General features: G+C 36.1%; 1 protein-coding gene and 1 long non-coding RNA gene across 2 annotated transcripts in view; one reads left to right on the forward strand and one right to left on the reverse strand.

Moving 5' to 3' along the window:
- Window positions 1-5,441: 5,441 nt before the first annotated feature.
- Window positions 5,442-20,149, reverse strand: LOC114649919 (uncharacterized). Its single transcript, XR_003715930.2, has 3 exons — window positions 19,963-20,149; window positions 8,873-8,970; window positions 5,442-5,625 (listed from the first exon to the last, which is right to left on the reverse strand). It is a non-coding gene; the product is annotated as an uncharacterized LOC114649919 (long non-coding RNA).
- A 294-nt stretch (window positions 20,150-20,443) lies between these two features.
- ccdc169 (coiled-coil domain containing 169) overlaps window positions 20,444-24,062 on the forward strand; it is a 45,016-nt gene continuing 41,397 nt past the window's right edge. Inside the window, exon 1 of the mRNA XM_028799296.2 lies at window positions 20,444-20,579. Within this exon, the coding sequence (XP_028655129.1) occupies window positions 20,506-20,579 (74 nt within the window). The 5' untranslated portion in view covers window positions 20,444-20,505. The remainder of the gene's footprint in view (window positions 20,580-24,062) is intronic.

Here is a 24,062-nt window from a genome sequence, read left to right on the forward strand (position 1 = left end):
CCCCCTTCATAGGTCTTAATGGAATTTGTTATTTATGTATAACATTTATTCCTGCTGTCATTTTGCTACATTAAGTAGGGCAGATTGTCATAATGTTTAATGGACTCAAATGAGATAAAAAGAATGTGTACTTATTTTCGTTTCCTATTTTAAATTTCCCTTTATTAAGGTAACTTTCTTGATTACATGCCATTTGGTGTATGAATCTCAACAGCAGTGTCACTGTTTGTAATGTATCATCTGTATTGCATTTTTCATTTCAACAATTTGTTAATGAATACATTAGAAAATACATTCTAACAGATGGCACATCCCAAATGTTAACACTGAATATAAAGTGTAACCACCAGACTGACAGAAATCATATTATACAAATAAGTGAGCAAATTCACCTCTTTCTAGCCTTCTTTTTGATTTAAATTTAGAATCACTGTGTCATTTCCTTGTTGGGAATTCAATTCATTTTATCCGATAAGTCCATCTATGGGACATTCTAACTGTGCTAGTCAATGGGCATCTTAAGAAGGTGACAGAGTAAGACCAGTTGTGCATTGCCAACTATATGTTCAGTTTTGTTGTTTGTTTGTTTGTTTTTTAAGCACAGGCTGTCGAGGCCAGAATTCAGAGGCCAAATTTGGAGCTCAATTTTATTGGACACAAAATGAAGCATTTATGATTTCCTATTCTTCCTGACTCACGCATATGAAGTAAGGTCACTATCAAAATTAAGTTTTTTGACAGCAATCTTAAATTATTATTTATGAAAGTGATATATAAAGTAAGTCAAATTTACATTTCACATGTGTTAATTATGCTTGCGCTTCTAAAAATTACGAGTACAGTTTGCTTAAGTGTGAACAAATTGTCAAAAATACACCATTGCATGAACAAGGGATTCTCCATGGAAGAAGAAGAAACAAATTGGTTTTTGTTACTACGCATGTGCCACAAAGGTGGAAACCTGGAGTTATTTTTGACATAGATCCTACTCTATACATACACACTAAAGCTTTCGTTGTCTGTTCAATTGCCACCTTGATGTTGCATGTTTGTGATCTAAGCGGAGGTCTCAGTGACCAGAGTTTTCCCTACCAACATTTAGTGAATGTCTATGGGCAATCAGTCCTGGCTGTGACTTTAATGTATCACGGGGGTGTGCCATTGGACCCTCGATTTACTTCACATGCTAGTCTTCAGGAGGTCTGGCATAAAGCCCACAGATATATGGGGAGAACATGACCATCATGTGAGCCTGAAGTTATTCACTTTCAGCCAGTTTCTTATTCACACAACTTGTGCAAAGCAGATACTTATTCAACATTAAGAGACAGTCAAAATATTCTACAGCATAAAAAAAATATTAACTTGTGTCACTACAAGTAAAATGGGCCCTTTATTTGAAGAAGAAGAAAAAAAAATCAGTTTTCCACATTTTCTACCTGATTGGATACAATGGAGTTACATCAAGTTGGACCAACTTAATTTTCGAAGTTTTGCTACAAGGCAGGTTAAATGGCAGTTTGGTTTTGCCCAGCTCAACGACAAACTTGGCACACTGTTGTATCTCATGAGTAAGATGTACTGTGATGTTTAATGGGCACAGTAAAGCATTAGGTGATGTTGGACAGTGGAGTTTTGCTGTCCCAGTGCGGTTACATGGGTCAGACTGACTGGCAAAACTGACAATAAAGGAAATTAACTGATTTTTAATGGCCACTGTAAAAGGTTAAATGGAGTTGGACCACCCAAGTTGTCACAATTTTAAGAAAATGCAGATGCCTTTGTTAAGTTGCAGTTATGTTTTGCACAGACCAATGCGAGTACCTGGTTCAAACCGACTGGCAAATTTGTCACATTCCCATTTTTAATGACTAGGATTAACTTTGATGTTTAACAGGCACTGTAGAGAGTTGTGCAGCATTTTGCTGCCCTTTTTTGCATAGCTTTTTGACAAGATTCCTTTTTTATGTTGCAGTTGAGATTTGCCTGGTCCAACGTGAATTCATGGGGCAAACTTGGCATATCGAACGAATAGGTTTCACCATGATGCTCAATTGCCATTGTAAAGGGTTAAGTGGCACTGGACCGCCCTAATTTTAATAACTTTGGGACAAGATGGATGCTTTTTTAAAATTGCAGTTGAGTTTTTCTTGGCCCAACATGGTAACATGGGTCATACTGACTGGCAAAGTTGGCACACTAATCTGATGAATGAGATTTATGTGATATTTAATTTGCACATATGAAAAGAAAAGAAAAAGAGCTTTATGCTTCAGCTTCCCTGTAATTCTGCCTCTGCTCAGGATAAAGTGGATTTAGAAATTGGATCGCTGAATTGATAAATATGCAAACAAATAAAATTAAAACAAAAGTATTGTGAAATATTTATTTAGTATCACAACAACATGAAATACAAGTATAAATAACTAAATGGGTCATGAAATATGCCTTTTGTTCCTTATTCCTTTGTCATTTTTGAACCCCCTTAGTCCTGAACAGGGTCGTGGGGGTCTACCGGAGCCTATCGCAGCCAACATAGGGTGCCAGTCAATCGCAGGGCGAACACACACACAAAATTTAGTACCACCAAAGGAGGACACGGGGAGAACATGCAGACTCCTATATTTAAAGTTATTATGTATTTATAGTCATATTTCACAGTTCTTTGATTTATATTGCTATTTATTTTTGACCTAAATATTCCTCCATTATAAGGAGGTAACATCATCCGCACTCGGTTGTTAATCTAACTCAGTACTTCCACAGCAAAATCGCTTAAAAGCAGTGCCGTCACGAGTGGGCTGTTTCAGATGTTTGTATTGTGCAAAGCCCCCAATCTTTACATCTGTGTTGTAGTTTTGTATATATTCATATCCTCCACGGGGGTTTATATTTCCATTGCTCCCACCCCAACACTAAATCTGTGACCAAGTGTTCCGAAATCTGAAGGTTGGGATGGGAGCCTTCCACAACATTTCGCTCTCTTATACGTGTATGACAAATATCTAGACACTAGGCTAAGACGTTACGTAAAGTTTAAAATGCACTGCCATTAATTTGTTAATTTTATGCTCACATTTTAATGTTAACGGCATGTTGTCATTAATTAATTTCATTGTGTCGGATTTAATTTTGTTTTTTGCGTTTGAGTCACTTTAAGGGGGCTAAGTGTGAAGTATGATCTCTGTCAAAAAGAACTCCAGCTTTCCACCTTTGTGGCACATGCGTAGTAACAAAAAGCAATTGTTTTTTCCTCGACAGCAAATGCCTTGTGCGTCCAAGGACATATTTTTGTCAGTTTGTTCACGCTTGAGAATTGTTCTTGTAATTTCCCAAGGCAAGTGTAACTTTCAGAAGTGGAAGCGTAACTGACGTGTGAAATGTAAATTTGACTTAAAATTATTATAAGTTATTTTCGACAGGAACCTTACTCCATACACAAGTCTAGTAACTGAATATGTACAGACTAGAGTTGAGGCATCAGAGAAGAACCAATTAATACACTGAAAATTGCCACTCAGATTCCCTTGGAAATTCACACCACAAGTGTTGTTACCATTACAACGGTGTGACCGCTGACACTAGTGCATTTGTCGAGGTACACTGAAAAAGATTCAGCCAGTTGATATATATTTTTTTTCTTTAACAAATCGCTGAACAATCTATTGCTACTACAGCATGAAGAAGCAAAACGTCATGTATTGTTGATGGTTTTATCACTTAAGCCATGGAGCAGGGAACCAGTTGAAGTTCCCCAAGGTTTTTGTGTGACGTTACAGATGCTTTTATCATTTCTGCTAAACAGTGAGCTGAACTCAAACTAACTAACATGACACATTTACTGCTTAGATTCTGATAGAGAGAGCTCAGCCCCAAGGTATTGTTGGCCAACAGTCTCTGAAGGTAAATCCAAAAAGCACACATTTTCCTAAATCTGGTATTTTATTCCAGTAGCATAAACACTTTGCTCTTTTTAATTTTGTCTACTGGTGGGAGCGTTTTAGCTACTACTCCATCTTAAAACACACTGCTTAAAAAAAAAAACCTGTGGCACTGACCACAGTGCTAACCCGCACTATTTAATTCTAGCATTCTGTGAGATTTACGATAGCTTACTAGGCGGAGAAAACAATAATTTATTAGTAAATAGTTGTCATGATTTTGCAAACGCGCTAATTTCTTGTTTGACTGTTGTGTCTTTATTCATACTCCAACACTTCACAGACTCCTCCTTGAGAACCACTAACCTGAAAGCCCATTGGCAACAACCCCTCTCTCACACAGAGACAAATGCAGGAAACATGCCTGAGCTGATGAACATAAGCACTGGAGAAATGCTAACACCACAGTTCACAGGGAGATGTTCATCCCAATGGTCCAGGCATGACTTTGGTCATCAGATTATAGAATTCAGATAGAAAGCAGCTGCTCAAGAAATAAATACGTTGTCACATTTACTCCTGCTCAAGGCAGTATAACCTTAAGGAGCCATTATTTTTTTCAATTTACATGGCATTAAGTATTCTGCACAAGATTCATAAACCTCAAACCTTGTTATCTGGTCTCTTAAGTTCCCTTTTTGCTTTTGACTTGTTCAACTGTCCATATGGAATATTTCAACCCTCAGTGGACAAAGTACACTGATCTCTGGTACACAATTTGTAGAGAAAGTTCATTTTTTGTTAAGGCATCTCAAATAAAGAATACCGTGCACATTTTTGAAGTTTTACAAACTCCCATTTAAAAGCATTGTACTGCTGAGAGGAGAGAGAAAAAAAAAAGGGAAATACTTTAATAGCACCTTAGCACTGTCGGGAAAGGCCTTGAGAAGAGATGCGAAAATTAAAGGGAAGGGACAAGGCAGAAAAACAAGAAGTCCTATTATAACACCAAGGGTTATGACAAAACTGGAGGAGAGAACACTGGGGCATCTTATCTAGAAAGTAGAATTTAATTTTGATCAGAGTGCTTGAGAAATACATGTTGACATGAAAATATAATTAATTGTTTACATGGCAAGTTTCGAGTTGAAAAAAGATTTTTGTAAACGTTTATTTATAAATATTAACAGATAAATGACACATTAACAGATATGCTTAATCCAGTTGAGGGAGAGAGGACCAGAGCCTATCCTGGAAGCCTCTGGGGCAAAGCAGGAGGGTCTCTTTAGCTGGGGTGGAAGTCGATCACGGTGTCCATTAAAGCACACCCCCACACGTGTGCATTTATAAACAATCAATGCCCTAAACATATGCATCTTTGGAATGTGAGGTGGGGAAAAAAATGCAGAGTTACTGATATACGAGTAATTCAATGCTTTGCTCAGTTGCTTTTGAACTTTAATACTTTAGCAGCACTTTGAAATGAACCATATCTAATAAACAGTTTGGCTGATATTAACAAAAAATGCAAATTAGTATGAAAAAATGAACAAATTGTAATGTTCTTGAATGAAAGACATTTAATATAAATATTGATACAGAATTAAGCATGTCATTGTACAACTGCACAACCTTTGCTATTTATAGGAATGATTCAAAACAAATGTGACTTCTTAGAAGCCTACATGTTTAACAGCTCACCGCCACATTTTACAGCTGCCACTCGTTCCAGCTTAGATTGAGCCTGCCAACAAAACAAAGAGTACAATTAACATTACTGCTAGATATCACAGTTACCAGGGTACAAATACTAGATTATGCTGGACTGAAGGCTTCAAGCAGAAGGACTTTAATAAAACCGTGTGTGATACTAAGAGAAAAAGTATACTAAAAGCTTAAACAGAGTAGCTCCCATAATTATTGCACACTTGCCTGATACTTTCACCCATGGCGATTACATGATCTGGACACACTTCCAATTGTTTATATCCACTTTTTTTTAGAACTAGTGCCCCGGCAGGCTAAGTGACTCACTCAAAGCCATGTTGAGAGTCGGAGCAGGAATTCAGCTTTGAGCTGGTTTAAAGTTCAGTGCTTTTACTACTATACAATGCTGCTTTCAAGCTGAATGATTTAAGCATTAGGTCTTGAGGTCTAAAATGTACACACCATAGCCGAGTGCACATGAAATATGTTTAGTGGTTATACTTTGAAAACCAGATATTGTTGCTTTCTCTAAAATTTCAACAAGCCAGTCATAATGACTAAGCAGTTTGCAACTACGCTTTAGAATCACGCTTACAATTAGGCATAAACAAGATGCACAGTCCAAAATAGTAGCAAAACTGGGGCAAGTAACATAGGAAAATGGCACAGATCAGTCTTTCTACTGCACATTACCAAGCTTTTTAAATTAGGAAAACATTTGAATTAGAAAGTAATACGTTGATGTCCATGAGACTAAATGACCTTTTTCATTCTGTACCAATTTTGAAGTTTTGCTTTTAATTTGGGAAAACAATTCTATACAGAGTGTTTATCGACAACACCCTACCCAACAGACCCAACCAGTATAGACAGATGTTTTTTATTCAAATGTTATATGCTGGATTGTTTCTTGTACATAAACACAAGGAATTCAATAAGTCCTTGTTGTAGTCATTGATGTTTCTTATCTGTTGTTGGTATCACACTGCTTTCACCACTCCATGGGAGACATGCAAGTAAGAATTTCATTGTACAAATGACAATGAACATATGAAAGAAGCAATGGGTAATCGTACCTCCAGGGACAAGTCTACTTCAATGAATGAACATAACTACCCATGGGACAGACCAACTGCAATCTGCTATTGGCGTATAAATCAAGCATCAAAGAGGGAAGAAAAACTGTGCAAATATGGTTTTTGGTTTCCAACTGTTTGAGTAGTTGCAATGTAAATGTTGCACATTTTCTTGACAGAGTGGAATCTTCTCTCAGGAATTATAAAGTTTAGAAAGATTTATGAATTTTATGGAAGTAAAGAGCACGGATGACAATAACATTTTACAATAAATCAACATAAAATAGTAACTCATAAAAGTCCTCAATTTGTCACAGAGTGTTTATTTGAACATATAGTGTAGCATTTTTAGAAGTTTTCTTGTGCTTCTGCTCTTCATAGCTCAGCATAACTGATTATCTGGAAAAGTGTTGGCTATTCTCCATAATTTACCAGAGGTTCAAGTTAGAGAAAAAAATAACTTCAAGTGATATGATAATACATGAACTCATAAAGAGCAGAATAGCATATAAGTAGAATATAAAATGCTGTAGCTATAACAAATGAATATGAACAAAACGGAATACAAATGTCACTTTGTCCTGCAATAAACATTTAAAGAAAATAAATATTTAAACTGACTTAATACAGTACTGCATAATTTTGATACTTCTCCATAAAATATTGTACAACTGCAGGACACTCTTTAATGCTCAATGTTAGCACCTGTAATGCTGAATGTTCCAAATCAGAAGTTGGTTTAATATATGAATGAGCTAAAACTGCATAATTCTTACAGTTCTACTGATAATTTTAATAGGAGCCACCCTACTGAGCAACCAGTGACAAATTATACTAAACTAGCATGAAAAGTGAACTTGCCAAGTATTTTCTGGTCGCAACAGTTTCTACAACATCACAATACCCGTAGTCAAGTTTCACTTAACAATGCCAAAAACACGGCCAGAAAAGGCAACTGACAATGAGACGAAGGAATGTATTTGATGCCGATTATGCCCGTTAGGAAGTCATTCAATAAAGGAAATAAAAATACAAATGAACTTGCAACAAAAATTAAAAAAGCAAATGAAAAGCAGAAACTATCAGTACTGCCTTGCAAGTGTTTGTGATCAGCACAACCTCACATTTGGCTTATTACAGTACAATTTTACGGTGCCGTGAGGAACGAAGTTTCATTTACTGTAACATGATGCTTCAGCATATTTGTCATAAATCAAAAATAGGTCCTGTAATCATGCATTAGCCCCCTGATAAAAATCCAGTTCTCCCTGTCTTGGTTCCAACCTTGTTTCAAGGTTGAGTTACTTAAGTATTGTAATTTTCATAGCCACAGGTAGATTGATGGGAAGATATCAAAAGTGCCCTGTTTGCAGTGTTATTTTATTTATTAACAGTCATATTTTAGCATACTTCAAATTAGTACTTTTTTTGCATTGTTTCAGATAACAATGTTTTCAAATAATACAGTATCTGTATCTCGGATAGAGTGAAAGGAAGCAAACTCAGCGCTGAAGTTAGCCCTTTTTAGCATTTTAGTATTTAGATAACCAAACCCCAATGGAATCTTGGAGAAGAAATACAACGCCAAATATAACAAAGTGGCTGTAACTAGCACCAGATGCTTTGCTTTATTTGACATGAGAATCTGTACAAAAACAAAATCATCAAAAATCACTTTGTACTAACTCAGTCTGAGGAGAAGCAGTGATCTACAAGTGAATGGGAAGACAGTTATGCTACTTCCATTAATAAAGTAAAGACGGTGTTATTTAATTTAACAATCAATGCTAATGTCTCATAATAGTGATTCATTATCAGTGCAGACCGAGATATTTCTTAAATTACTATTGTTCCTTCTTCAGGTCCTTCCTATCTCTAATTTGTTACACTTCTGTTTGTATCTTTTACATATTGTGGACACTCAGAAAAGAACAGAATGGACAATGCATTATGTGCTTTTACAAATGTTGGAAATTCGCTTATTTAGGGTTTTACATTTAAGTAACCAAGAATGTGTATATTCTTGAAAAAAAATTTGTTAGTCCTCCAGCTTTACATGAAAAATGTGCATTAGTATGTGACTTATCTTGTTACAGGATGACAGCTTTTAGCTGAAAGTATCTAATGTGACATGTCAAGCACAAAATTCTAGTACCACTGTTGAAACAATATTATAAAACATTTTTGTTCATTGGAACAAATGATTACCTTATTGAAAGATTTGTTAAGATGACTTATGGTCATATTGTGCTGAACCAGGCATTTCTGGTATTCTGCAAGCTTATTGGTTTCCTTTGTAAGCTGTTCTGAAAGACATTTAAAGAAAATAAAACAAGCTTAGGAAGACATGCATTGGATTATTTTGTACATTTCAAAGTTAACTTAAAACTGAAAATTATTAATTCACAGATGCAACATTAAAGCCCTTCTACATTTAGCTTTGAGCAGATTATTTTAGACTAAAACTGTCATTGTTAACAAAACATCTGGCACTTTACATCTTACTTCTTTATTAAACTCTGGTTGATATTTCTTAAAACAGACAGCCAATCAGAAACTGAAGACATGTTATTGGTTTACATATTATATGCAGACTTCTCTGATACACTTTCCAAACATACTGCTCTTTTAAATCCCAAACAATTTTGTTCACAAGTAACAGATACCTCTGTCAATTTTCAGACATGCTTATTTAGTTCAGGGTTGCACAGTAGTAGTGATTTAACACTGACAGGTTTAGACACAAAGCTCCATCCAACCCTGGACAAGCGCAATTTCACCGCAACATTGCTCATGTATGCTGTGGCACTCAAACTGGTCTTAAGAGGCCAAATGTTTGCCAAGAAAACATTCCCCACCACACACACTACCACTCTGTAATGTTGGCACAATGCAAGATGGATTGGTGGATTTATGTAGTTTATACCAAATTCAGACTTTTTGCTATTTGCATTTTAAAGCAGAGAAAAGCCAAGCAAAATGACACCTTTTATTGGCTAACTAGAAAGATTACAATATGCAAGCTTTCGAGGCAACTCAGGCCCCTTCTTCAGGCAAGATGGAGAAGGGGCCCGAGTTGCCTCGAAAGCTTGCATATTGTAATCTTTCTAGTTAGCCAATAAAAGGTGTCATTTTGCTTGGCTTTTCTCTACATTCATAATGGCTAACACGGTACAACACCCTAGTACTACATTTTAAAGCAGAAATGGAGATTCATCAGGCCAGGAGATATTCTGCATCCCCAAACCTTTGATGGTTGTACCCACAGAGGGAGCCTTATCTAAATGTTCTTTGCTGACAGTTGAAACCAGTGACGCCCTTCAGCACACTACTGTTTTAAGAGTTGTTATTCGAGTTCTTGTAGGTTTCCATTTAGATAGAGCAAATGTCCTTTTGACTGCTGTTATTAACATTGTGAGGTTTCTCCACAGACCAGCCGCTCAGTGTTCTGTTGAGTGCACTATTCTCTATGACTTTATTTCAAGAAAATCCCAGACGGGCAACTGTTTGGTATGCTGGAGCCAACATGTCTGACAACAGTGACAACACGGTCAAAGTTGCTTCAATCATGTGTCTTGCTCATTCTAATTCCCATGTGAACAACTAATACTCCTGACCATGTACAAATCCTACCCAGACTGGTGTTCTGCCAAATGACTAGCTGTTTTGGATATGTGTATTAATGTTCATTAACAGGTGTGCCTAAAAAAAGTGTCTGCACAATGTATATAGCACTAATGTGTTGATCTGAAGAAAGTCTGCATTATTTATAGTGTCACTCTTAATCTTGCTGTAGTTAAGGTTTGTACAGTTTGGTTATCTTCTGTAGCTAGACAGACTATTAAAACTTCATTTATGATTATCTTTCATTGCATCTCTGATCTGATATTAAATTTTATGTGAAATACACCTATGTTAACTTCATAAACTAATCTACTTTACCCCTTGTGTCTAACTGTGGCCTTAACAGAAACTATTTTTATTTACCTTTTAATTAAATTTTCTGAAGCTGCTTTTGTCAACTCCATGATCATGGATAGTTGGAGTTTCGCCTGGTAGAAATATTTTCAAGGCTGCCCATCACAAAAAACACTCAAAAACAACTCTACATCAAGTCAATTTAGAGTCACAATCAAACCGACACCATACTGTATATAGTATTTATTTATACTGTAGAAGGAACATAGGGACAACAGAGGAATGTTATACAGATATCAGTAAGAGAAGCTTATAAATTCCATAAAGGCACCCCAGCAAAAAAAATTAACTGCTTTGAGGGCAGGTACAGGAGTCCAAAATATCAATCTATAAAGTTTGAGTAAACACAAAAATTAGCCACTGACTAAAAGATTCTGGCTTATAATGTAAAGCAAACAATGTAAGTTTTAAAGACCAGAAACGCCCCTCTTCAGTAGAGGATCTTATTGTATGACTGCTATACCATTGCTGCCATCTACTGGTAGTTTAAAAAACCTGAGCTTAGAATATTTTTATTGATTCTTTTAACTGGGTAGTTATTTTTCACTTTCAACACTTGAAACATAAACCTTTAGTAATATTCACCCATCCATTATAAAACCTCAGTAAAATCAGCTCAGTACCACAGGAATGTGATTCTCCTAATTATGTAAAAAGTAAAACAGTCAGATTTCATTAGCCATTACAACTCAAAATTGTCAAAAAATGGACCATTATTAAAGCCAATGAGAGTCACAGTACTAGCAGTTGTACATCAGATTTCAGTTTGCCTGGAAAACTGGTGTGTTCTCAGGCAGTCATAAAGGTATCTTTCAACCACTGTTTTCAAGATCCCCCGGGGTACTTTATGCAACTGGTTCACTTTAACTACAATGGGATTAAAAAGCATTCTGTCCCTACTGGTCCACTCTGTTTAGTGCAGCAGGGACGATAATGGAATGTCATCCTAAATTATAGCACTCCCCACAAAGCTAACCAAGAAAGAAATCGCTCTTCTTTCTCATTCTGCTGAACTCCTATTCCATTATACTTCCTGGCTTACCATATTAGCTGGTAGGAGACAAAAACAAGTTAAAACTATCACTACTGGGTAGTTTGTAAATTATTCCTTGCAGCTACCTACTAATACATCTTCATTAAGCATCCTTCATATTCTGCAAAATCAACATAGACACGTCTACATACTGTAGGTTGGTTTAAGCTAGGGTGGTCAGTTCCAGTCCTGAACCCAGACTTCGGGATTAGGTTTAGGTTTCTTTATTTAATCAGGTTTACACAAGAAAACATGAAATTTGCCTTCTCAGTTGCATCTAATAACAGACAGAATGAAATAAAACAGACCAATAGAAATAAGAAAGGTTCAGGTAAGGCAGTTAGATAATACATATTTACACCAAAAAAAGGTTACAGGATATCTATCAAAACCTTAAACATTATCTCCGATATTTCTTATTGAAAATTCGTATGGCACTAGGAAGAAAGTGGGATGACCAACCAGATCAGAAGCTTGTTTCACCCCTTTATTGAGCTCGTAGTTTCATAAACATATTATTTTCTTATTTTGTCACTTTCTTGCTCGGGGTACTTGACAAAATAGTTTAGAGCTAGAACAGCTAGAGAAGTTTATTAGATATAGTATTTAGTCATAATTATCTCCTTTTTTAACTGGTAACAACCTTTATAACCACACAGTTACAATTTCTTGAGGAAAATAGTTTGCTAATGTATGTGCTTCCAAATCACATTTTATGACCCATGATGAGTTTACTAATTTCATATTCTTGTCTGCAGTTTACTTCACAGAGGACACTGACATTTCTCACTAGGAACTTTGAACTGTAACGGGAGCCAGTGTGTCAAAATATGCCACTAACAATACCATTGTATTTGGCCCATCTGATAAATTCAATATTAAACAAAGGGCTTCTTGCCAGTCTAATAATTTTATTTACTGCATTTCTCGTACAAAGTGTCCAGCCATCTACATAGGCGAAACAGGGTCTAGCAGACTGATTCAGAGAACATTTTGGGCTTGTAAGGTCTTTAATTTTAACAGCTCTATTGTAGAACACTTCACATTCCTTGAATGATAGCCACACTGGTCTGTTTGTGTTCTTTCATGAGGCTTCAAAGACACTTTTGAAAGAAAAACCAGAAGAAGCTAAGCTCATTTTCAGCCTAGGATCACATATATCTGCAGAGGTTAACAGCTGTCCAACTTTTTAATCTCTCCCTTCACGTTCTCTAAAGAGAGCTTTTACTCAACTTCTCTCAACTTTTCTTTCATTTGCCTTGGCTTTGTTTCCTTCTATTTATTTTACCCGTTCTTTCCTTTTAAGTTGTACACCTGATGAATACAGCCAAAACATTGTGTCTTTAGCGTTCATTCCCCTTTGTAGATACATGCTTACACAGCTCTACAATAACTGTTATTCATTTTGTAATGCCTGTGTAACAAGAAATGTGCTGCTTTCATATTTTACTTTAACATAGTACAACATTCTCAGATCCCCTAAATCCAATTCAGAGAGGGTCAGGTTGGTACCCACACCCTATCCCAACAGCATTAGGCGCAAGGAAAAAAACAGCTTTGGACAGTCCACCCCAAGGCTCACCACATTCACACTGGGACATTGTGAGAGGAACAGAGACATGGGAACAACATGCAAACTCCATACAGACAACCACCATCCATGAAATTTAAACCCAGAATGCTAGAACAGTGAGGTAGCTGTTTGAACCAAAAAACTCTGTGCTTCTAAATGGACGTGTGCGGTTTGAAAATTCATTAAATTCAATTTAATGAATGAAGAAAAAAAAAAAAAAACAGAAAAAAAGGCTGAATATGAAAAAAACACTCCACTACTTGGAAAGTGAACAAACAAAACTGGGTTTGGCACTTTCAGACATGTGTGAAATACTTTATAAATAACCAACCTTGTTAAAATGTGTTTCACAATATACAAATTACACCAAAAAGGAATACCACAGACATACATTTAGTAGAACGTAATGAACAAACAGCAAACATAGTTTTATAAACAGAACTTAGTTTTTTGGTAATTTCTACACTCATGCACCTACAATCTTCTAATTAGGGGAGTATATACTACAACTACTTCTTGCAACCTTTGGCTTCATTTTGTTTATTTCTGTAAGAGGCAGCTAATGTAATGGGAATCCCTTAAAAAAACTGCAACACACTAAACAGAAAATGTATGTCAGAAGAAACAGCTACTTTATAAAGATACCATAAAAAGTGTTTTTTTTCTTGCAAGGTTAAAATTTACCCAATGCATCACATTACATTTGATTAATAGTTCAGAGAGGGAGAAGGACCAATAGACCAAAAGCAGACAGGTGTTGGTTTTCTTTTTCCAGCCGAGTTAACTTTAATAAAGGTAAAATAATATCTTTTTGCCCAGCTTCAGTATTCTTAAGACCATTTAATGGTTTAAATGGCTTCAGAAAATTTTGGAAGAGCTGTATTAATACAGCAAGCAATACATATTCAGAAATTTCATTTAATCACAAATATTTAGAACTGATCATACTAAAATGACTATTCAAGCATTACATTTTTTTAGTTTTATTATTTATTTCTTTATTTTCAGAACTTTTCAAAGTAATCCTATCTACTGTACATATCTATCATATAAACAAAGAGACTTACTGAAAATAATCATTGCTTCAAAGACAGGTGGAGACTGCTCCTGCCCAACTTTTCACTGTCACTGTGACTAGTGAAACCGCAATACATACTGACATGGGTTACAACTGGAGGGGAATCTATAATCTCATTTCTACAGTCTTCCTTGTTGGAAACTTTAGTCACTTATTGCTGTAGTTACAGCATACATCCAGTGGGGTAAAACTTGGTAGCAGTGCAGACAGCACATTCATTGAAATGCTATTTTTACAGGTGCATCTTTGCCACCTCACTGAAAGGTCTTACATCTAATCTATGGCACATGTAGGGAACTAAGCTATTAAAGGCATACTTGGTGATATTTTCTCTTTATTAAACTAGCTCTCTGAGAAATGCAACTTCTATAAAAGTTTCCTTCAAATTAAAAACTATTTTCATTGTAATACATCTCAATTTTCAAACCTGTCTCCTAAGCATGATATGGAGCATGACTATACTGCATTTTTACAATTACATTCTTAGCAAGTTCATACAGTAGATACTCTAAAGGAACGTAATCTTCTGAGAGCTGTGCTAGGCATATATGATTACAACTCAAAATTATCAATTTTCCGTCATCTCAACAAAGCTAAAATATATGTAGTATATAACAGCCTGAAACCAGACTCCCCTGGCCAGTGGCCACATATATCTGGACAAAAAATGTAGACCAGGGGCCTCACGTATAACGCCGTGCATAGAAATCACAGTAAAACATGTTGTATAGACAAAACTGGAAATTTGCATATGCACAAAAAAACCAGATGCATAAAACTGTATGTATGCCAAGTTCCATGCACTTCACCTTTATAAATCTCAATGAACATGAAATTTAACGCACGTGCATTTGTCTACAGCCCCACCACAACTCCTCTCAGAATTTTGCATATATGAATAATCAAATCAATAAATAGCCCCTTCTGCTCAGTGCTTTGTTAAAAGACAATGGCAAATACATGTGGGGAAAAAAAAGAACTTCAGTTAATGCAAAGTGGAGGCAAGGAAAAACATTATTTGTTGGCTTAAGCAGTGGTATAAGCAACAAAAGCAAGTTGATTGAGTGATACAGAATGGCAGAGACACTCGAAAGTTCAAACTAAGAAAGTCGCAGTGCCCGAAATAAAAAAAGAAGTGGTCATATATCAAAGTCACCGTGAAAAGATGAGTAACAGCACACCATTTGTTTATTCTATTTCAGACATTACAAAAGCTGAGATTGCAATGATGGTGCTGCTGTGCCCAGCACATCTTTGGGCTCCAGCTGCTCACCAGTTCAACCACAGTGTAAAGAAATCTTACATATCTTATATATCTGGATGACAAGTGGATAATACCATCCTATATCGCTGGCATGGCATGACTCAGTGATGTTTGTGAAATACCAGATCAGTCAGCAAGTTCACATTGAAAAGCTTCTGTGGCTAAAAACCTGAGAGTGGACTAAACTTGCAAAGAAGCAGGTAGAGCACAATTCCTCTAAGTCTGCCTTTGTAAAGCCAGCACCACTTCAGCGCACAGTTCCAAGAGGAGAGCTCTGGGAAATCAAAATCGAGTTAGAAACCAGTCATCTCTAAATATGCGCTCTCTAATTCTTCCATTTGCGATATCTTCTAACAATGCTAAAGCAGCTACAGTAATTGGAATAGTTTGACCATTTTGTCCACCATTATATTGTTACAGAATGCTTACAAATCAAGTGATTTAAATTTGTAAATGATAAGCAATTAATTTCGGTGTATTTGATAAATCCCATGTCATGGATGCGAGGCTGCTTTGAAAATGTGGGTGGCTTTAGGCCAAGTCTAGTTTTTAAACAGCTCAAAGTGTGCGTGGAAACGGGCATACACAATATTTTTGTGCATATGCACCATTTACACATGAAGCCCCAAATGATTAAATGTTCAAATAAAATGAAAACAGATAGGGAAAAAAATCAATAGAAAATGCAAATCATTGACAAATGAGTAACACAACCATTTAAAATTTTTAGTTAAGCTTTTTTTTGGTTTTGTTATATTTAATTACAATCATGTATATTTCACTTACATATTTTTAAGTACTTTTATCCACATTTGCTTGATTTATGCTGTATTTTATGCTTTGTGTAAACTGGTCTACCTTTATGTTCGGTAATTTTTTAATTGTATTATTTAGTATACTGTATATGCATCTTTTAATGGATCCTGGTTTTCCTTATATATGTTTCTACATATTTTCAAGATTAACTCCCAGTTACAACCCTGTAATTTTTATATTGTATGCCAAAGCAGGTTTATTTCTGAAACACTCATGGTTTGTTTATTTGTTTAAGAACAAAGTACTTCATAATACAAAGAACAAAGGCACTGCCTCAAAGCGTAATGGTTCTGGGTTTCAACTCTAGTTTGGTCAACATATGCATGAAATTTGCATTTTCCTTCCATTACCTCCTCCCACAAACAGTGCATTAGGTAAATGGGTTATGTTCAGTATAACATTTTATATAGGTGAGAATGTAAACGGATAAATGGATGACACATGTGGCTGTAACATTTCACTATGGTTTATGGGCAGCAAATCAAATATCCATATTGGCTTCTAAAAGTAATTGTGAAAAGCACAACAGTTTTCTTCAAGTTCAAAAGAAAGAAAAAAAAAAATATTATATATATATATATATATATATATATAGATGCTTTTAAAAATCAATAGTCAAAACATATCTGTCTGTTAAAGGTTTCTCAGTGAAAGACTGTATAACAGAATGAAGACAAAAATCCACCAAAAAAAGGCATGAATCACAATCCAAACAGAAGATTGTATAAAACATGTTTATATGTGGGCGGCAAAGTAGGTAGTGCCTACATCCAAAATTCAAATTCCACATCTTGGAAATGTCCATGTGGCATCTGCTTGGGTTTTCCACCAGCTATTCCAATTTCTGTACAACATCCGTAAAGATGTGCAGGTTAGTTTAACTGGTGATTCTAAACTGGTCCTTGTGAGAGTGTGAGCACAGCTGTCTGCATGTGCTGAATGGGGATTAGGTAACACAACTATAGAAATAAATTTTATTGTTATACAGTATATTAAACATGAGATAGCTAATGAATTGGACTTAAAACTAATCACCAATTCCCCCACTGTGAGAACCTAAGCAAGTAACTTACCTTGCTAGTGCTCCACAATTCAAAAAAATCTAAAAATGTATAAAATGATGAATGATATTGTAATACAGGTTTCCTGGTAAAAATCAGAAAAATGTTCAACAATCGTATTATACATCCCCACTAAGTTTCATGATTTGCTAATATAACGGTAAAAAGTCTTAATTGGCTGATTTGAGGTGTTCATAAAAAATAAGAAGTGTAATGATTTAATTCATGAGGCAGAAACACAAACAACAAGAACGGTTGTGCAAAAATTAGAAATATTAAAATTGTGCTTCAATTTAAAAGTCTAAATATTCTTGATTATAATAGAAATTTGTAATTTTTCACCCTTTCGTAAAGCTCTATAGAAGGCTAGATCCTTAGTAAAGGATCAAAAAAAATCAACCACCACTTCATATTCGTCATTACTGGCCTTGAAATAGTCTACAGCAATTTCCCTCATGCTCAAGTTTCAAATTGGTCATTTTTAACCTTTCTGGGACTAGCTTTTAAAGGGTTAGGACCATCAGTAAAGAATTAAATATCAAAAGTATCATAGTCATGATCAGCAACCTGGAGACAACATAAAATGACATTACATATGCCTATATTACACCCATTATCTTAATTTTTCCAAAATTGTGAAAAAAGGAGAAACTTTGACCCCTTGTAACCCATTAGGGGCTCAACCCCTGCACTGGATATGGTCAAAGCATGGCATAAAAATGAGGGGGGGGGGGAGGGTTTGAATGTAGAGGGCTAAAAATTGGGGGTAACCCCAAAAAGCTTTTGTATAACTACACCCTTAGTTTATTTGAATAGTATATGTGGGGGTGTTATGAAGAGGTCTGTACCCAACAGAATTCAGTAACCTTTCTGATTTGGCACAGGCGCACTAAGGTGTGATTGTAATGGATTGCATTGGGCATTGATAGGTTTATAAAAGGGATTCTCTCATATCTGAGAGTCAGGAGGCGAAAAAAAAAACGAAAGTGATTTTAAAGCATTAGTAAATAATTTCTTATGAACACAATATAACTACGCTTCGAAACATTAATTACAGTGCTGACAGAATAAGTTACTTTATAGTGATGCACATTAAACTAGTGTTCCTCAAACTTTATTGTCTTTTGCCCCAATTATACCACTTAAATTACACTTGCAACACACTGACAGCAACTGAGAAGTCTGGGGTCCCCCTCCCCAAGGATGAAGACAGCTCATTATTCACTTGTAGCCAGCTACTTATTCACATACATTGTGTAAAGTTGTTACAAAGGCGCTTATGATAAATAACAGTTGAGTTTTGCCCAGCCTAACGTGGGTACTTGGGTCAAAATGACAGGCAAAGTTGACACACTCATTATCTGCTGAATGACATTTACTGTAATGTTTAAAATCACAGTAAAAGGGTTTAATGTCATTAGGCCAGTCCAATTTCAGGAAAATACAGATGCCTTTGTTAAGTTTTGCATAACTGGAGATAACTGGGTCAAAACTGCTGGCAAAGCTGATACACTGTCATATGTAATAAATTGGCAGCATAAGAGGTTAAAAAGCTTTGGGCCACCCCCATTTTCACAGTTTCAAGAAAACAATGAGGCCTCTTTTAAACTTCAGTGGAGTTTTACCAAAGTGGGTAACTGGGCCAAATGAACTGGCAAATTTGGCACACTCCCATATCTAATTAACGAGAATTGCTGTGATATTTGGCATCTTTCCTTTCTTGAAACTGCGAAAACCGCTGCTAAATCCGAGATGGCCCACCCCTTTTGAAATCCTTTACAGTTCAATTTAAATATCACAGTAAATCTCATTCATTAGTTATGGGAGTGTGCCAACTTTGCCAGTCCTTATGACCAAGGTACCCACATTGGGCCGGGAAAGCATCTGTTAATTGTCAAAGGCATCGGTCGGTCTTTCTGTTAACGTTGAATAAGTAACTTCTTTGCACAAGGTATGAATAAGCAGCTGCCTGGAAGCTAAAAAGTAGCCAACTTAAGTCTCGTCCAACTAACTCACATCAAGGTTTTACAGATTTTAGCGAGTAACAACACGTAAAATTTAAAAGGATACAAAAGTAACAGATTGCCGATAGGCCGTGAATGCAACGCAGATAAACATTTACGTTAACCGTGTTATGACAACAGCTTACCCTGTGTAAAATATACATACACGTGTAGCCAATGAAGCGCAATGCGAGTAATATTCAGCATTAAATGTACTGTTTGCAGCTACGAAGTTCGGGTTCAAGTCCCGGGCCGGTGTTGACTTGTGTTTTCTTTTGATGTCCAAGTTTCCCAAGGCAACCATTTAATTTACTAATCTATTTTTATTTTAAAAAGATATTCGTCGTACTGCTGATGTTCAATGGCGCGTTTCTTTAAACAAGTTGCTTAAACTTCTGTTAAATACACAAAGATTTAAAAATCAGTGTGCAAAATATAAAAGCTGCACGGTGACTACATCGTTCTCGAAAAGAAATGATCGCGACAGATTACCAAGTAACTGAGTGATCTCCGAGTAAGACTTCACAGTATCCGGACACTGAGTCTCCATCCTGTGGGACGCAGGTAAAACGTCGTTTTCAGTGAAGGAACCAGAGTTCGCCAGTCTTGTTGATTTACTTTTCGCGCCTATTGGCGATCAAAAAGAGAGGAAACCGAAACGGAAACGGACGGTGACGTCGCCTTGTCAAGCGCTTCTCTGATTGGTTGCTCTTAAACAAGGCGATGTGTCTTATGGGCTGGATTTCCCGAACATTTGGATTTTTCTTGTACTTGTTATATCGAAAGTTATTAAAATCAAAAAAGCTATTTGAGCTGGTTGCTCTCGAGTATAAATACTTTAAAAACAGAACATATCGCCGTTTCACGACCTCGCTTTTGACCCGTGTCGTTAAGGAATATTTAAAGAGTATCAATTGTTTCTCCCCACGTTATTTTCGGCTTGCCTTTTAGTAGCGGACATGCGCACATAGGCCCTGTAAGCGTTCGGCGTCAGCGGGCTGTTGCTATGGAAGCGATTCTAACAAGCCTGGAGTGATGGACGATCCGGATTTCTTGAACTACGATGCCTCGAGACTGAGGATTGAGCTGGAGCAGGAGAAGCAAATGATGTGAGTGTTCTGCGCGTAGACAACAATAGAGACTGTGCATTGCGTACACGTGCAAAATAAAAAAAACTGTGCAAACAACCATTTTAAAAGTAGCATGTTAACTGTAAAACACAATATACAACTGCGATACCTTGCCAGACAATACTGATTATTCCACGAATACTACTATCAACATTTTGGTGCTTCGGAGAAAATCTAATAGAAATTGTTGAAATGGTTTAGAATCAAAATAAAAACGTACCGTAGCCTTTCGTGATGTGTTGTTGTAGCCGTTGTTTCAATAATGCTTTAGCAGAGAGTAGATTGAGATTATTCTTACATAGCACTTGTTTTCTGTTTCCCATTACAGATATTAAAAACAATAGAGAACTAAATTGACCTATATAAGTGACTATGTATCTGATCTCAGTTCTGCGATTCAAATTCATAAAGTTAGGTGCCAATCTGAGGAGCAGAACTGACAAGGTAGTCTTCTCTGAAGTTCTGCTTGTGCCACACGCCAGTCCAGGTAAGACTGAGGAGATTCGAAAGCTTAACGTGTGGCTCGAATCTTGGTGCAGGATAGAAGGGTATAGGTTAATGGGCCATTGAGACTCCTTTTGGGACAAATGGGACATGTTCCGCCGCGACACGTTACATCTGGACCGGAGGGGCACCAATGTATTGGGGAGGCATATGAGTAGGCTAGTCGAGGATTGTTTAAACTATGGAATGGGAGGGAGGGGGTGAGGGAAGAAAGTTTAGGACAGGCCAGGTACCTGGAGGAACAAACAACAGTTTAGAAATAAAAATGAGTAGTAATATAAGTTCTAACTCAACATTTAAATATAGGAGTAACACATTAAAAATAGCTTGCCTTAATGCTATAAGTATCAAAAATAAGGCAAGTGAGCTGTATGTAGCAGAGCATAATTATGATATAGCAATAACGGAAACCTGGCTAAATAACAAAGATGGGGATGAGTGTAACATAGTGGGATACACATTTTTAAGTAAGTATAGACAGAACAGAAATGGAGGTTGAGTTGCTGTTCATTTAAATTATTTAAACAGAATTTAAATGCAAGTCCTCTTCAGTTGGACGATGAACCCTATCTTAGTGAGGGCACATGGCTTCCCCTGGAAAGCATTAGGGAAATGGGACTTAGTTTAGGAGTGTGTTATAGACTGTGCTATAGACTATATATAATAGAGTTCTCAGTGTTTTGTAAGAGTATGGATGCCAAGACTAAAATTGTGAAGTTTAACTTTGGTAGGGCAAATTTTGAGCAGATGTGGCAAAGTCTAAGGAGGATAATAATAATAATAATAATAATAATAATAAATTTTATTTATATTGCACTTTATATTTTAGCATAAACTATCTATCTATCTATCTATCTAAACTGGGATAAGCTTTTAAGTGTGGAGACAGTCGAGGAGCAGTGGAACACGTTTAAAGAGGTTTTACATATAATGCAAGACAAGTGCGTACCTAAATTTGGAATTAATAGGAAACTTTTAAAAACCCCACAGTGGGTTAATAAAGAGCTAAACAAAAGAAGCTGCAAAGAAAAAAAAACAACTGTATAAGGCATACAAGACTAATAACTCCAAAGTTACTAGAACACGAGAGCAACCATTATGAAGAATATTAGGGGGGATAAAAGACAGCTGGAGAGGAATATAGCAGATAAGGTGAAAGATAACCCTAAGACCCTAAATAGTTAAGGGGAATTAAAAGACACAAGACAGTTAAATAGCAGAAGAACTGGACAAAATACAAAGGCTCATCGACTACGAGATGCTAAAATTTCTTTACAAAGCTGGAAAGTCTCAGGATCAGATGGCTGTCCGGCAGGATTTTATGTAAAAGCTGTCTGTTAAATTAGCCCGGTTAGAGCTACTTCTTGTACTGCCTGTGAATTGCACAGCGAAGAACATGAGGGACAAGGTAATGAATCATAGTCAAGGAACAGACTAAGGGTCGATACCGAGAGTCTAATTCTTTGTATTATACCCAAACAACAATGTAAACCAGAGACCATAGTCGAAAGCAGAAGCAGGGATTTGAAACTGAGAAACATTAGAAAGATTAGGGGGCCCCGGCAAACTAAATCTAGGCAATGAAGCCCACGAAATGTCAGCATCCGTGATAAAAAAATCAGTGTCATGCAAAAAATGAAAAGTTTTCTTAGAATTTTGCAGGATTTTATTTACATTGTTCTAAAAAAAACCTTTTTGTAGTGGGTCATTTGTTTACCTACAGTAGCTCTCTGAACTGGGTAGTGATGGGGTTTTCAGTGCTAATTATGATTTAATGCATATTAATTCTCTTTTGGAAACGTTCAGTTGATTGTATTTTTAACTGGATTATGTTTTACGTATTGCAACATGATCTTTAAGCTCAAAAAAAAAAAAAAAAAACACCAGAGTTCCTATTGAAACAACTAGGCAATCACTGGACCTCTGAATTCATGACAGCAGTGCGGACTACTGTGACACTATGTCATCCTACCTATATCAAAAGAGAGAAATATATACAGTACATATAATTCTTTATCACTTTATATTTTTTCCTTCTTTATTCAATGATGTCAAAGTAATCCCTGATCATTACGAGAGTTTAATTGTTTTACTTGGCTTACTTGGTCCTCATGAGCCAGACATTTTAATACTTCTCTTTCATGTTATTAGTTCAAACATTTCTGCCCAAATAAAAATAGCCAACCAAAAAATATCTTTTGATTTTTATCACTAAGCTTACTAGAATACTCCACATGTCAGTTTTTTTTATAAGAATGAATTACTGAACTACTTATCATGAAAGCAACTCCTGGGAGGATGTTCTAACCCACAATGCCAGCTTTCCCCAATCTAAAGCATTTTTCACTGCTTTTCAGCTTCTCCCTCACAGTATCATGTCAACTCTGTATTGTAAATGATCAGCCTAAATGAATGTTTCCTTCTCTAGATAGCCATTACTCATAGCACAGAACACTTAGGCTTCCACTTTGAACAATCTGCTTTCATGCTGCAAAGTATGCACAATAAAGCATATAAATGTTATTAATGTTATGATCTGTCAGCTTAAAGTGATGCTGATTCTCCATCCGACATGTTATTTTAGGCAGTCTAATAGAATTATTTAAGATATCGTACACACAGTAATTCACAATAGAAAGGCAGACAGAATAAAGAATGTGTTCAAAAATATGTGCCACTATCCGTTGGTAGATTCAATAAGAAACAGTTGGATGTTTATGTTCTACCTTTTCTATACTAATTTAACAACAGAGAAATCTTCAAATAAATATGAATTTGTGCATAGATTTAAGTTGCCAGTCTCTGGCCACTCAGATTACAAAATCTGCTACACTTCGTCAACATGCTACATGGATAATGTAGTCTAATCAAGCAGCTGTATGTAAATTTGTAAAAACAGCCATTTTCATTGCAACATTACAGATTGATTTCCTCTCTTTGCAGTTTATATTTTGTATC

The sequence above is a fragment of the Erpetoichthys calabaricus genome, chromosome 4 (genome assembly GCF_900747795.2).
Source record: "Erpetoichthys calabaricus chromosome 4, fErpCal1.3, whole genome shotgun sequence".
NCBI classification, from domain to species: domain Eukaryota; kingdom Metazoa; phylum Chordata; class Cladistia; order Polypteriformes; family Polypteridae; genus Erpetoichthys; species Erpetoichthys calabaricus.